At 41.1% G+C, this 16,031-nt stretch overlaps 1 protein-coding gene across 10 annotated transcripts in view; it reads left to right on the plus strand.

The window, feature by feature from the left end:
• Positions 1–16,031, plus strand: part of ADD1 (adducin 1) — a 62,720-nt gene that overhangs the window by 19,788 nt on the left and 26,901 nt on the right. For all 10 annotated transcript variants that reach the window (XM_008055762.2, XM_021711233.1, XM_008055763.1 and 7 more), the window contains one exon: positions 7,494–7,645. In XM_008055762.2, the coding sequence (XP_008053953.1) occupies positions 7,494–7,645 (152 nt within the window). The remainder of the gene's footprint in view (positions 1–7,493; positions 7,646–16,031) is intronic.

The following is a 16,031-nucleotide window of genomic DNA, read 5'->3' on the forward strand; positions in this document are numbered from 1 at the left end:
TGCAGTGGCATGCTCACAGCCACTGCAGCCTTGACCTGCTGGGCTTAGGCAATCCTTCCACCTCAGCCTTCCAAGTAGCTGGAACTAGAGGCATGTACCATCACGCCTAGCTAATTTTTTGATTTATTGTAGAGACAAGGTCTCACCAAGTTGCCCGGGCTGGTCTCGAACCCCTGGACTCAGGCAATCCTCTCACCTCTGCCTCCCAAAGTGCTGGTAATACAGACGTGAGCCTGCACCTGGCTACTCCTTTGCTTTTCTTTATAGTTTTATTACCAAAACAGGCATCCCTAAATTTTGTGACTTAGTTTTTGTCTATTTTTACTTACTGTCTCTTGTACCTTTTTTAAACCACAAGTTACCCCTCTGTTGCTCTTTTTTTCTTTTATGTTTGTTTGAAGAAAATTGGTTTGTTGACTTGCAGTTTCCCATAGTCTGAATATTGCTGATTCCAGTTCACAGTACTGCTAACATGTTCTTTTGTCTACTGTATTTACGGTAAATTGGTAGTTGCATCTAGAAGCTTGACCATTTTACAATTATTCATTTGCTTTCTTCTACATTATAATTACATGCAATACTAATATTTTACCAACAGTATATTTTTTTCCGTTCTCTCCTCATGTTTTAAAATAGTTGTGCTAAGCCAGGCTCGCTGGCTCAGTCTGTAATCCCACACCTTGGGAGGCTGAGGTGAGTGGATTGCCTGAGTCCACGGGTTCGAGACCCGCCTGGGCAACTTGGTGAGACCTCATCTCTACAATAAAATCAAAAAAATTAACTGGGCGTTGCAGCACGTGCCTGTAGTTCCAGCTACTTGGAAGGCTGAGGCAGAAGGATTGCCAGAGCCCAGCAGGTCGAGGCTGCGGTGGCCGGGAGCAGCCACTGCACTCCAGTCTGGGTGACAGAGTGAGACTCCAACTCAAAAAATAAATAAAGTAAAATAAAATAGTTGTGCTCGGCTGGGCGCAGTGACTCAAGCCTATAATCCCAGCACTTTGGGAGGCTGAGGCAATATTATTGCCTGAGTCCAGGGGTTTGAGACCAGCCTGGGCAACTTGGTGAAACCTCGTCTCTAGAATATATAAAAAAATTAGCCAGGCGTGGTAGTGCACACTTGTAGTTCCAGCTACTTGGAAGGCTGAGGCAGAAGGATCGCCTGAGCCCAGCAGGTTGATGCTGGAGTGGCTGTGAGTGTGCCATTGCACTTCAGCCTGGGCAACAGAGTGAGACTCTGACTCAAAATAATAAATAAATAAATAAAATAGTTGTGTTCTTATATTGTCAGAGCACTTACTGGCACATATCATTATCTCCCCCTCGTCACACTCATTTAGTGTTAGAACTAAAAACTTAATTCTGTAGTAAATGTATATTTAGTGCTTTCCACCAGTTCTTATGTCGTGTTTCCTTAGTCATTTTTGTTGTCTGAAGTTTCTTTTAGTAGACATCTTGGAATACACTTGTGGGAATGATATGCTCTGAGTTCTTGCATACTGTGTCCTTTATATGTTACTGTGTTAATTTGATTTGGTTAGTTTGAGTATCCTTGGCTCATATGTTTCTTTTTATGTAAATTAAATACGTAATTCATTTTCCTCTGGCCCAAAGCATTGCCATTACAATTTGAAGTCAATCTTATGTCAGTGACTCTCTTCCTGGATGCTCAAAATATTTTTCTTTAGAGACTAGCAGTTTTACCAAAGTATGGCTAAGTTTTGGTCATTCTGAGTTAATTTCAGATGTGTCCTTCCATATTTTTAAATTTCAGCAATATTTTCTTTCTTTTTTTTTTTTTGAGTTGAAATCTCACTCTGTTGCCCAGGCTAGAGTGCAGTGGCATGCTCACGGCTACTGCAGCCTTGACCTGCTGGGCTCAGGCAATCCTTCCATATCAGTCTTCCAAGTAACTGGAACTACAGGCATGTGCCACCACGCCCAGCTAATTTTTTGATTTATAACCATGCCCAGCCTCTTATTTTCTTAATGTCTTTAACTTTTTTTGACATAATAGGTTTCAGCTGTTTTGTGACCTGTCTTTCTCTTCGGCTTTTGTTTTTAGTGAAGGTGTTATTCTGTTTCATTATTTTATTCTTGCAATAAACTTTATATGATATATTCAATCATGATATTTTTCTGTTAATTTTTTTTTTTGAGTTGGAGTTTCACTCTGTCATGCAGGCTGTAGTGTAGTGGCACACTCACAGCCACCTGAGCGTCGACCTGCTGGGCTCCAGCGATCCTTCTGCCTCAGCCTTCCAGTTAGCCGGATCTACAGGCACATGCTACCATGCCTGGCTAATTTTTAAAAATTTATTGTAGAGATGAGGTCTTGCCAAGAGTTACCCAGGCTGGTCTCAAACCTGCAGGCTCAGGTAATCCACTCATCTCAGCCTCCCAAAGTGGGGCTGGGATTACAGATTGAGCCACCGAGCCTGACCTCTGTTAGTTTTTATATGAAATTAGTTTTCTTAGGCTGAGCATGGTGGCTCACTCCTGTAATCCCAGCACTTTGGGAGGCAGAGGTGAAAGGATTGCCTGAGCCGAGCGTTTGAGACCAGCCTGGGCAACTTGACAAGACCTCATTTCTACAATAAATCAAAAAATTAGCTGGATATGGTGGTTTGTGTCTGTTGTTCCAGCTACTTGGAAGGCTGAGGTGGAAGAATTGCCTGAACCCAGCAGGTTGAGGCTGTGGTTGCCATGGGTATGCCACTGCACTCCAGCCTGGGTGACAGAGTGAGACTCTGACTCAAAAAAAGGAAGAGTTTTCAGGAATGCTTTTCAATACTATGGTTTTAGGGCCCCCTCTTCTGTTGTCTCTGTGAATTACTAAAAAATATGGCAGCTTATTTAATGAAATCTGGTTTTGTTTCTTTCCTTTCCTTGTGGACTTTTTTCTTTTTTTAGAGTTTGGGACTCTGTTTCCAGGCTGGATGTGGTGTAGTCTTAACTCACTGCAACCTTGAACTCCTAGGTTCAGGAGATCCTTCCACTTCAGCCTCCCAAGTAGCGGGACTACAGGCATGCTTCACCATGCCCAGCTGATTTTTAAATTGTTTTTTAAACAGTACCTTGCTGTGTTGTTCAAACTGGTTTTGAACTTCTGGGCTCAAGTGATCCTTCCCCTCAGCCTCCCTAGTTGTTGGGGTTATAGGTATGAACCAATGCGCCCAGCTTATACTTTTTTTTTTTTAACTTTTCTAGATATTCCGGTGCTGCTCAGTTTGGATTCCTTTTTTTTTTTTTTCTTTAAGTCAGAGTCTCACTCTGTTGCCCATGCTGAAGTGCAGTGGCACACTGATCATGGCTACTGCAGCCTTGACCTGCTGGGCTCAGGCGATCCTTCCACCTTAGCCTTCCAAGTAGCTAGAACTATAGGCACGCACTACCACATCTGGTTAATTTTTTTATTTATTGTAGAGATGAGGTTTCACCAAGTTGCCCAGGCTGGTCTTGAACCCCTGGTTTCAGGCAGTTCTCTCATCTTGGCCTCCCAAAGTGCAAGGATTATACAGGCTTAGCTGTGCCCGGCTGGATTCTTATTTCCATAAACTTCTCAGGATGAGGTTTTTGTCCTGGAAGGGAGTTTTGGATGGTGAGTTTGGAACATTTGTAAGTATTAAAATGTGCAGAACTGCTCATTGACCCCTTGAACTTTCTAGTGAATTTTTATTGGTTCTTTTGGAAGTCTCAAACCTGGCAAATAGTTCATGACTTTCCTCTGTGTCCTCCTGGACAGATGATGACGTTATATACTCTATCTTTGTTACCCATACCTACTTAACATTTTTAGTTTTGTGATTCCACCTTGTTACCTAGTTTTGTTGTAGGTATCATTCTTGAATTTTTAGTTTTGTTACCTTAGTTGCTCTAATTAAAAAAGTTTTTTTTTAAAAAAAGAGATATGTTCTTACTCTTCTACCCAGGCTGTTGTGCTGTGACATGACACATAACAGCCTCAAAACCCTGGCCTCAAGTAATCTGCCTGTCCCAGCCTGCTGAGTAGCTGAGACTGTGGAAAGCAACCACTACAGCTGATTTTCTTTCTTTCTTTTTTTATCCCCCTCATTTTTTAATGAATAGAGATAGGATCTTGCAATATTGCTCAGTCTGGTCTTGAACTACTGGGCTAAAGTCAGGTGCTAGGATTATAGGCGTGAGCTACTATGCCCAGCCAGACAGGGGTTATTTTATTTTATTTCATTTCATTTTTAATTTTAATTTTATTTATTTTTTAAGAGACAGAGGTTGGGCAGCCGTGTTTCGGGCTCTCATCTGCTTGGGAACTCTTTTGTCTTAATAAGCTCTTGCTTTATTAAAAAAAAAAAAAAAGAAAGAAACACCTGTTTCTATTTTCAGTACAATATAGTGACTATTTGTTATGATGAGGTAAAGGTTAGTGCTAAAAAATAAAATAAGATTTAAAAAAAAAAAAGAGAGAGAGAGAGAGAGAGAGAGAGAGAGACAGAGGTCTTGCTGTGTTGCCCAGGCTGGTCTTGAGCTCCTGGCCTCAAGTGATCCTCCTGTGTTGGCCTCCCAAAGTGCTGGGATTACAAGTAGGAGCCACTGTGCCTGGCCTCTGCTTTCCTTTTTTTTTTTTTTTTTTTTTTGAGTCGGAGTCTCACTCTGTCGCCCAGGCTAGAGGACAGTTGGCACGCTCACAGCCACTGCAGCCTTGACCTGCTGGACTCAGGCAATCCTTCTACTTCAACCTTCTAAGTAGCTGAAACTATAGGCAGATGCCACCAAGCCCTGCTAATTTTTCTTGATTTATTGTAGAGATGAGGTCTTGCTAAGTTGTCCAGGCTGGTCTTGAACTGGTGGGTCAGGCAGTCCTCTCACTTCGGCCTTCCAAAGTGCTGGGATTATAGGTGTGATCCACTGCGCCCGGCCCTGGCCTCTGGTTTTCTAGTTAATTTTTTTTGTGTGAAGTTGGGAGAAGGGTTTGGGAAGATCCAAAAACTATGCTGTCCCTACTAGCATCTTCTGAAAATCTTCTAGAAAACAATTTAAAAGAAACAATCTGAAGTAGAAGATTGACAAGTATTGAATCAAGATGGTGGATATGTGGCTGTTTGTATTGTTCTCTGTATTTTTCTATTTGTCTGAAATATTTCATATTTTAAAAGAAAAGAATCAGCTGGACTCGGTGGCTCAGCCTGTAATTCCAGCACTTTGGGAGGCCCAGGTGAGTGAATTGCCTGAGCTACCGGGTTCGAGACCAGTTCAGGCAACTTGGTGAGACCTCGTCTCTACAATAAATCAAAAATTAACCGGGTGTGGTAGCACACACTTGTAGTTCCGAGTACTAGAAAGGTTGAGGCGGAAGAATTGCTGGAGCTCAGCAGGTTGATGCTGGGGTGGTCATGAGTGTGCCATTGCACTCCAGTCTGGGTGACAGAGTGAGACTCCGACTCAAAAAAAAAAAAAAAGCATCAAACCTAGAAGATAAATATGTTATGACCAAGTGGGGTCATGCAGTCAAATCCTTTTTTTCTTCTTTCTCAATGTGTTTTTTTTGTTTTGCTTTATGGCACTGGATAGAACCCTCAATACAGTATTCAGTAAGAGTGCTAGAATATATTTCCTTACTTTGTCTTTCATCATTGTGCTGATGTTAGTGGTAGATTTTTTAAAGATATTCTTTATTGAATTGAGGACATTTCTTTCTATTTCTAATTTATCAAGAGCTTTTATCCTGAATGGATGTTGCATTTTGTGAAATGCTTCTTCTCCATCTATGAAAACGGTCACATGATTTTCTTTAGTTTGATATGGTGGATTATTGGATTATGTTTATTGGTTTTTGAATGCTGACCCTAATCTTGTATTCTTGAGATAATTGCTGTTGGTCATGATGCCTATTTTTGCTGGATTATTTACTTAAATTTTATTATATACTTTTTAGCCTGTGCTTATGAGAGATACTGATCTGTTTTCCTTGTAATGTGTAATTTGTTGTAATGTCTTTGTGTGGTTTGGATATCAAGGTAATGCTGGGTCTCACAGAATAAGTTGGAAAGTTCAGAAGGAGTTTATGTAGAATTTTCTGAAAGACTCTATGCAGAATTGGTATTATTACTTCCTTAAATGTTTGACAGAATTTACAGTGAAGTCATCTGGGCCTAAGAGTTTTCTTTGTGAGAATGTTTTTAACTGTAAATTTAGCTGACTAGAAATAGAGCTATCCGGGATAATGTTTATTCTGGAGTGAACGTTGGTAGCTTTTACCTTCTAAAGAATCTGTTTCATGTAGGTTAAATAATTTGCTGGTATAGTTGTTCATATTATGACTTTACTCTTTTTGTTTTTTTTGAGTTGGAGTCTCACTCTGTAGTCCAGACTGGAGTGCAGTGGCCGCTCCCAGCCACCGCAGCCTCGACCTGCTGGGCTCCGGCGATCCTTCCGCCTCAGCCTTCCAAGTAGCTGGAATTACAGGCATGCGCTACCATGCCCGGCTGATTTTTTTATTTATTGTAGAGATGAGGTCTTGCTGCCCAGGCAGGTTTCGAACCTGCAGGCTCAGGCAATCCACTCACCTCAGCCTCCCAAAAGCGTGGGATTACAGCCTGAGCCACCGAGCCCGGCTATAACTTTACTTTTCTTTTAATGTTTGTAGGATGTGTAGGATGTCTTCTTTCCACTTCTTCATATTTTTTTATTTCTGTCTCCTTTTTTTATTGTTATGTCTGGCTAGATGTTTATTTTTATTATTTTTATTTTATTTTTAATCTCAAAGAATCAGTTTTTGGTTTAACTAAAAAAAATCTTTAAAAATATTTTTCTAATTCTTATGTTTGATACTATAATTTTCCTTCTAAGCATACTTTACTGCATTCCACTAATTTTGCTAACTTTTTGTTACTGATTTCCAACTTAATTGGGTTTTTTTTTTAGTTTCATTCTGTCACCTGAGTTGGAGTGCAGTGTCACAATCATGGCTCACCACAGCCTCAACCACCTTGGCTCTGGCAGTCCTTCCACCTCAGCCTCCCAGGTTGCTGGGACCACAGGTGTGCACCAACATGCCCTCTAATTTTTTTGTTTTTATAGAGACGAGGTCTTGCTATGTTGCCCAGACTGGTCTTAAACTCCTGGGCTCAAGGAATCCTCAACTGCAGCTTCCCAAAGAGCTGGGATTACAGGCATGAGCCACTGTGTCCAGCCTTACTTATATTAATGTTGGAGATCATGGTCTATGAAATCGTCTTTGAAGTTTTTGAGACTTATTTTATGACCTAGTGTGGAAAAATATAATCGTTATTATTTGATTTACATTTGATAATAAACATTAATATTTGAGTGTTTTTCAGAAGAGAATAAGGTCTCACTGTGTTGCCCAGGTTGGAATGCAGTGACTATTCACAGGCACCATAACTCTAACTCTAACTCCTGGCCTCAAGCCACTCTTCCACCTCAGCTTTCTGAGTAGCTAGGACTGTAGGCGTGCACCAATGCATCTGACTGAGTTTTGTTTTTCTTTCTTTCAGGTCTTGGTATGGTAACTCCTGTGAACGACCTTAGAGGATCAGATTCGATTGCGTATGACAAAGGGGAAAAGTTACTGCGGTGTAAATTGGCAGCATTTTACAGACTAGCAGATCTCTTTGGGTGGTCTCAGCTAATCTACAATCATATCACAGTGAGTATTAAATGAGGTAGTAACTGAATGATAAATGGAATATTATATGTATGGCATCACCCCTTTCCATTTAGGAGAAGAGAGAAGCAGACTGAGCCTCAGTAAGTCTTGTAGCACCTTGTCTTCTGATTCTTGACAGTTTAATATTATATGGAGTATAATAATCTGAGAATCAGCTAGTTTGAGTTAAAAGTTATACAAATAATAGTTCTTTAAGACTTATTTCTTGCATGCTAACCTAGTAAATGAATGTTTAACAAAAGTATAGGAAGTTTCTAAGATTTTTTTTCAGAAAGATATTTTCTTTCTGACTCTGATCAAAGTCTTCCATCTCACACTTATTCTTTAGCTATTATGGTTTTAACCATTTTTCAGCATTATCAGACCCTCTCTTTTCTACAATTCATTCTTGCACCTAATATTCCTGGGTACCTGCTTTCTCAGTATCAAGCACTGTTCTAAATGTGGGGTTATGTTGGGGAACGACATGAGTTCTGCTCTTGTGGATGGTCCCTTTTTCATCCCAGGCCATCAGCCTTTTATTCATTCCCTGTTTTGTCCAACTTGGTCTGTCATTTCAGTAACACTCTTTTCTTAACTCGACATGGTGGCTGATGCCTGTAATTCCAGCACTTTGGGAGGCTGAGGCGAGAGGATTGCCTGAGCCCAGGGGTTCAAGACCAGCCTAGGCAACATGGAGAGACCTTGTCTCTACAAGAAATCAAAAAATTAGCTGGGCATGATGACGTACACCTGTAGTTCCAGCTACTTGGAAGGCTAGGGTGGAAGGATTGCAGGAACCCAGCAGGTCAAGGCTGCGGTGTCCATGAGCTTGACACTGTACTCCAGCCTGGGCGACAGAGTGAGACTCCTATTCAAAAAAAAACAACCAAAAAAATCCTCAAAAAACTCCCACTCTTTTTCATTCCTATACTTTACCTCCCTGTATATGAGTGGCCAGAACTGCTACAGAGAACCTCAAAACAGAGCCTGTTAGTTTTCTCCATAGACGTACAACTCTGATGTCAAATGGACCCATGACACTGCATGGTAAACGATATGTCACCTCTCTTACAAGCTTGCTAATGTTTATGCTTTCTCTGTTGTCTTTGAAACTCCTGATCTCCTTCTCCCATCAGATGACCTCATCATGTTACAGAAAAAAATGGACACTCTTGCTGGCACTTGTAGCCATTCTATACCCCTGTCCACCTGTTATAATGTCCTGCCTCTTACCACTGGCCAAACTTCGCTCTTCTGGCTTAGAATTCCACCCTTCCTACCTTCTTAGGCTCCCAATACATTGGTAGGTTTCTTTTTTCCCCTTTGCTCTTTTGTAGACATAGCTTTTTTCTTTGAACTGCTTCCTTGCTTTGGCTTTAAAACTTGTTCCAATCTTATGTTTTTCAAATTTAATTTATTTTTTATTTTTTATTTTTTTTTGAGTTGGAGTCTCACTCTGTCACCCAGACTGGAGTGCAGTGGCCACTCCCGGCTACTGCAGCCTCGACCTGCTGGGCTCCGATAATCCTTCCGCCTCAGCCTTCCAAGTAGCCGCGCCCGACTCATTTTGATTTATTGTAGAAATGAGGTCTTGCCAAGTTGCCCAGGTGGGTCTCGAACCCGTGGGCTCAGGCAATCCACTCACCTCAGCCTCCCAAAGGCGCGAGATTACAGGCTGAGCCACCGAACCCGGCTTATTTTTTATTTTTTCATTTTTCATTTTTATTTTTGAGTTGGAGTCTCACTCTGTCGCCCAGACTGGAGTGCAGTGGCCACTCCTGGCCACCGCAGCCTTGACCTGCTAGGCTCCAGCGATCCTTCCACCTCGGCCTTCTGAATAGCTGGAACTACGGGTGCACGCTACCACACCCGGCTAATTTTTTGATTTATTGTAGAGATGAGGTCTCACCAAGTTGGCCAGGCGGGTCTCGAACCCGTGGGCTCAGGCAGTCCGCTCACCTCAGCCTCCCAAGGCATGGGATTACAGGCTGAGCCACCAAGCCCGGCAAAATTTAATTTATTGTATGGATATTTAATTTTTTTTTTTTTAAGAGACGAGGTCTCGCCATGTTGCCCATGCTGGTCACAAACCCCTAGGCTCTGGAAATTCTCTCACCTCAGCCTCCCAAAGTTCTGGGGTTACAGGCATGAGCTACCATGCCCGGCTGATATTTAAAGTTATTATAGTGCCTGCTTATTTGTGTCAAGTGTACCTTATACAGATGTCTGTAGAAGAAGTCGTAATTCTGTCAGTCCTCCTATACTCATAATCAGTGGTGCCTAGTTAAGCTCCATTCTGGACTCAGAGGAATGTTAAATCTCCTGATTAAACCTGTGGTGATGATTTGGAGCTTATCCTTGTGATCAGGCATTGTACTTCTGGGACTTGATATCGGTCTCTGCCAGAGAGACTGTATTGCCTTCCTTCCATCTGTTCCCCATGTTTCCGTTTAAGTGAACATTTCATGTTTAAGTGAACATTTCAAAATGCACACGTGACCATGTTGTGCTTGTGCATGCAGCACACTTTCATGCTATATAAAATCTTACCCCTGCTTTATTCCCTGTAGCCATTACCATCATCTATTCTGTACATTTACTTGTTGTCTGTCTCTCCCCCAGTAACTAAGCTCCATGCGGAGAGCCTGTGTTTTGGGTGTTGCACCAGGAACTGTGCCTTGCACAGTGTAGGCATGGCATGTAGAAAACTCATGTTGGGTGAACGACTAAATGAAATCCCCGGCTGAACTGAAGTTACCGTAGTAAAATTATGAACAAGAGCTTGCTGGGGACTTTTGATATTTGATTAGTGCGTCCAGTTAGCCTAGCACAAGTCCCAGCTCTCTTCCTAGTGTCTGCAAGAAAATTGCTGCCCTCTGTCATCTAATTATGTTTGACAGAATGCTCCAGTGGAGATTTAATGCTAAATAGTTGCCTAAAAAATTAGTTCCATGAAAATGTTACAGCAGTAATAAGAAGTGTAATCTCTGGCTTTAACAACAAGTTTGCGTTCTTTATAGGTTTTAAAATGCTGTTTATCACTAGTCCTATTACGAAGGCTTTTTAAATAAATTTGAATTGGTTAAATTGCTTGATTTTATTTTCCTCTTAATTGTTTAGCATTGGCAGAATTAAGACATTAGTTAAGCGTTCACTCTTCTGTAAATTATCTGCTTGGGTCTTTTTTTTTTTTTTTTTTTTTTTTTTGAGTTGGAGTCTCACTCTGTCACCCAGACTGGAGTGCAGTGGCCGCTCCTGGTCACCGTAGCCTTGACCTGCTGGGCTCCGGCGATCCTTCCACCTCAGCCTTCCAAGTAGCTGGAACTACAGGCGCACACTACCACGCCCGGCTAATTTTTTTGACTTATTGTAGAGATGAAGTCTCGCCAAGTTACCCAGGCGGGTTTCGAACCCGTGGGCTCAGGCAGTCCACTCACCTCAGCCTCCCAAGGTGCGGGATTACAGGCTGAGCTACCGATCCCGGCTTGTTTGGGTCTTGATAGTGAATAAAAGGAAATGCAAGTTACTAAAAATACTTCCTATATCTTATAAACTGGAACTAGAGAGTCTTTGAGGGAGAAATGTTTATGTTTTGTTTTCTTTTACTATTGTGGCATCTATTTCTAGTTTACAATTTAGATGTTATCATGTAGACACTTAACAAAAAAAGCAAATATTAACATTATCCGTGCAATAAAAAAAGTGCTAATGGGTCATTCTGCCCTTTCTTTGAAAAAGGGTCATAGGGATTTTCTGCTAAAGGGATTTAAAAGTGCTAACAGGTGTTAGAGGATTGGAAATGATTGTCTGAATTATATCTTTGTCTTAAGAGTGCACTGGACTTAGAGAAGCCTTTGTAGGGAGAAGGGGGGAAAGACAGGGTGGCCCAGTTAGTACAGTGGACTGAGCTTCCTCTTTTGGTGGCACTTAACTGATGACTTGGCCTCTTTATCCTGCTGTTAGTGGAGTGTTGTCAGGGCTTAACATCTATTGAACCTGACAGGTGCTTGGGTCACCTCCAGTCTAGATTCCCAGGAATGTTAATCCTTGAGATGGCGGTCTGGAGTCGACTGTTGTGAAGTTTTGAAAACACGATAGCAGCCTCTGCTAGAGATACTGAGTTGGGCCATGTTTGGTATACAGTGAGTGACCTGAAGATTAGCAGGCGAGTCTCATTCCTTGTACATAGAGAATAAGCAGTAGATGTATGGGAAGAGACTCAGGGAAAGCAGTACTAGTCTGCTGGGGAAGGACTGCTGAGGAAACTGACATTGAAATGTATCTTCCTCTTTTTACTTGATGTCTGTATTTTTGCTCTTTCTCCTTTTTGCTTCAGACTCAGAGAATTGAATATTTTAAGCTTTTAAGATTAAAGTGACCCACCTGGGCAACTTGGCGAGACCTCATCTCTACAATAAATAAAAAATTAGCCGAGCGTGGTAGCGCACGCCTGTAGTTCCAGCTACTTGGAAGGCTGAGGCGGAAGGATTGCCGGAGCCCAGCAGGTCGAGGCTGCGGTGGCCAGGAGCGGCCACTGCACTCCAGTCTGGGCGACAGTGAGACTCCAACTCAAGGGGAAAAAAAAAAGATTAAAGTGTGCAGATCTATTAAGTTTACAGTTGGAAATATATCTTAAGGAAATAGGTCAAAGAAGAAAGGATGATGTACAAATCTATTAATTACAGGATTACTAATAATGAAACAATTTTAAGACTCCGGATATCCAGCAATAGGTAGGAAATGTCTGTTATTCAACATCAATTTGAGGAAATGTTGTATACTATGAAAAACAAATATAAAGACCTTGCAAAACATGTGAAAACTTGAAAAATAAAAACACTAATTATTAGAAATGATAAACTATGAAATGTATACTGTTTACAGCTGCATGAAATATGTGTATATGTATCTATAGATAAAGAAAAAGGAAATGATTGACTAAAAATGGCTATGTAATTTTTTTAACATGGATCCTGATAGCTTGCTTCTAAAATTTATATGACGTAGCAAAAGTCCAAGAATAGCTAAGACACTCCTGAAGAAGAACAAGGCAAGGAGATATTTTTAAAACTAGATGTCAAACTTAATATAAAGTTATGGTAATTAACATGTTTTGGGCAAAGGAAGATACAAATTGGCTAGTGGGACAACATGGAAAGCTCAGAACCAGAACTACATGCATTGAAACCAAATATATAAAAGAGTTGGGGGGTACCTGCATGATCAATGTTTGTATACCTAACCCTGAATTGTACCCCACATCTTTATAATACAATTTTTTTTAATCTGTAGAAAAATAAAAATAAAAAGAAAGAAAGAAAAAAAAAGAATAAAAGAGTTGGCATCGCAATTAAGCAGGGAAGGGACGGATGACTAGGCAGTGATTGGTACTGGTATACTTGGGTTGAAAAAAATCACAATTGGAAAATTATGATGGATTTCTATCCTATGCTGTACATACTCACGAGGTAATTCCAGTGAATGAAGGGTTAAATGTGAAAGGTAATACTTAAAAAATTTTAGGACCATCATAGGTGAAAAACAATAGTCCTTTAACCTGTGACCTAAGGAAAGATATCTTAAGACACAAAAAGCACCTATTGTAAAATAGATGGGTAGATTTGTCTACATCTAAAATGAACACATTTTCCATCATTTTAAAAGGCACCTTAAAGACAGTAAAAATAAAATCCATAACCTAAAAAATTTTGCCCACATGGAGCCAACAGAGATTAATATCCAGAATTATCAAAAAGAAAAGAACAGGCTGGGTATGGTAGCTCATGCCTGTAATCCTAGCACTTTGGAAGTCAGAGGCAAGAGGATTACCTGAGCCCAGGGGTTCGAGACCAACCTGGGCAAGTTGGCGTGACCTCGTCTCTACAATAAATAAATAAATAAAAATTAGCCAGGTGTGGTGGCACATACCTGTAGTTCCAGGTACTGTAGTTCCAGTTCAGGGAGGCTGAGGTGGAAGGATTGCCTGAGACCAGCAGACAAGGCTCCACTGGCTGTGAGCATGCCACTGTACTTCAGCCTGGGCGACAGAGTGAGACTCCAACTCAAAAAAAAAAAAAAAAGAAAAAAGAACAAACCAGTCTAAAATGGGCAAAAGACAAGGAATTTCACAGAAGGGGAAATATGCCTTGTAAAAATATGAAAAGTTGCTTAAGTCATTCGTACATTGTAAGTTAAAACCACAGTGAAATACTGTTTCACTACTTGGAAGGCTGAGGGGGAAGGATTGCTGGAGCCCAGCAATTCGATGCTGGGGTGGCCATGAGCATGCGTGCCACTGCACTTTAACCTGGGCGAAGGAGTGAGACTCCAACTCAAAAAAAAAAAAAAAAATATTATTTCATAGATATCAGATTTTAATTTTTACAAAGATGGTCATAGAAGCACAGAACTTTCTTTTTTTTTGAGTCAGGGTCTCACCTTGTCACCCAAGTTGGAGTGTCATGGCACGATCATGGCTCATAGCAGCCTTGACCTCCTGAGCTCAGGTGATCCTTTCACCTCTGCCTCCTGAATAGCTGGGACTACAGGTGTGCACCACAACCCCTGGCTAATTTAAAAAAAAATTTTTTTTTGTAGAGACAAGGTCTCACTATGTTGCCCAGGCTGGTCTGGAACTCCTGGGCTCAAGCAATCATCTCTCCTTGGCCTCCCAAAGTGCTGGGATTATAGTGTGAACCCCTGAGCCTGGCCAGAACTTTCATTACTACTGAAGGACTGTACATTTAATCAGGCCCTTTGAAAAATAATTCGGCCTTACTTTCTAGTTTCTTTTTTTTATTTTTATTTTTAATTTTAATTTTTTTGAGTTAGAGTCTCACTCTGTTGCCCAGGCTGGCGTGCAGTGGCACGCTCACAGCCACTGCAGCCTCAGGCAGTCCTTCCACCTCAGCCTTCTAATAGCTGGAACTATAGGCACATGCTACCACGCCTGGTTAATTTTTTGGTTTATTGTGGAGAAAAAGTCTTGTCAAGTTGCCCAGTCTGGTCTCAAACCCCTGGACTCAGGCAGTCCTCTCGCCTTGGCCTCTCAAAATGCTGGGATTACAGGCTTGAGCCACTGCACCCGGCATCCAACTTGGGAATTAAGACGATTGCCTAGTTTTGCTTTAAATACTTAAAAAGGTCAGCATGCCTTTTAAGGTGAAAGAGTTGACTTTAGGAAATAAAAAGCAAAACTAACTCAGCATTGATGTGAAGATGTTTTGGGGAAAGGTAAAAGCTACATGTATTTTTCAAACAGCTAAAAAAGAGCAGAGAGACGTGGGTAATAGGAATTTATAAAGACTGGATGTTGTAGAGAATAGATTCATTAATGGCAATGACTTACCATTGCTGCCTCTGCTACCACTAACGATTGTAATATTGGGGAGTGCCATTTATTGAGAGCGTTATTGTGAGCTCTTGTCATCCCCACTTAATGGATAAGGAGAACAGGAGCTCAGGACGCCCAGAGCAGCATAGTCAATTCTTGGCAGAGCTAAGATTTGAACCCGAGTCTTATCTGATTTTGGATTTTGTGCTCTTAACCCTGTTATACTACACTGAGCGAGTCAGGTGAGTTTAGCATAAAGATGACATAAGGGGAAATAGGATAGTTTCAGATGTCTGAGAACTAAATTTTAGGAGGGAATTTGTTCTGTATTGTGTAGTAGAAGCAGTGGAGACAAACACAGGAAGACATTTCTGCTCAGTGCGAGAAAGAATTATTAAGTCTCTCTAGCTTCTAGTTATTTATTGCAGTAACACATGACATGGTAGGCTCTCAGCAAGTATTTGCTGAATGAGGCAGGCCATAGCGAGCAATCCCCATCACTAAAAACAAGAACAAGCAGACCTGGGGTATTTCTGTTTGACCACTACAGAAGCAGTCATTACATGGGTTAAGAAGTTGGACCATACACCTGAAGTCCTTTTCAACAGGCACAAAATTTCACCTACTAGACCCCAGTTAGGATTCTGGGTTTCTTAATCCAGTAGTAAATGTATTCCAACTTAATCTTTAGCAAGCCTTTTGAGCCTATCCTAAAATCATTATAAAAACACGTTGCATTTTTTGAGGGGAGAGCTCCTCTTTTTTACTGCTGTATTTCTAGCATCTAACACATGCTTGGTGCATAATGTAAACCAAGTCAGTATTGAATGAATTGTGGAGAGGAAAATATATTATGTAAGGAACAAGAAAACTGAGTAAATAAGGATATGGTGGTATAGAGACCTAAAAAAATTGATCAGCTGGGCTTGGTGGCTCAGCCTGTAATCCCAGCGCTTTGGAAGGCTGAAGTGAGTGGATTGCCTGAGCCCACGGGTTCAAGACCCGCCTGGGCAACTTGGTGAGACCTCATCTCTACATTAAATCAAAAAA

Source organism: Carlito syrichta, unplaced genomic scaffold (genome assembly GCF_000164805.1).
Source record: "Carlito syrichta isolate Samal-C Ts95f unplaced genomic scaffold, Tarsius_syrichta-2.0.1 Scaffold301952, whole genome shotgun sequence".
Lineage (NCBI taxonomy): Eukaryota > Metazoa > Chordata > Mammalia > Primates > Tarsiidae > Carlito > Carlito syrichta.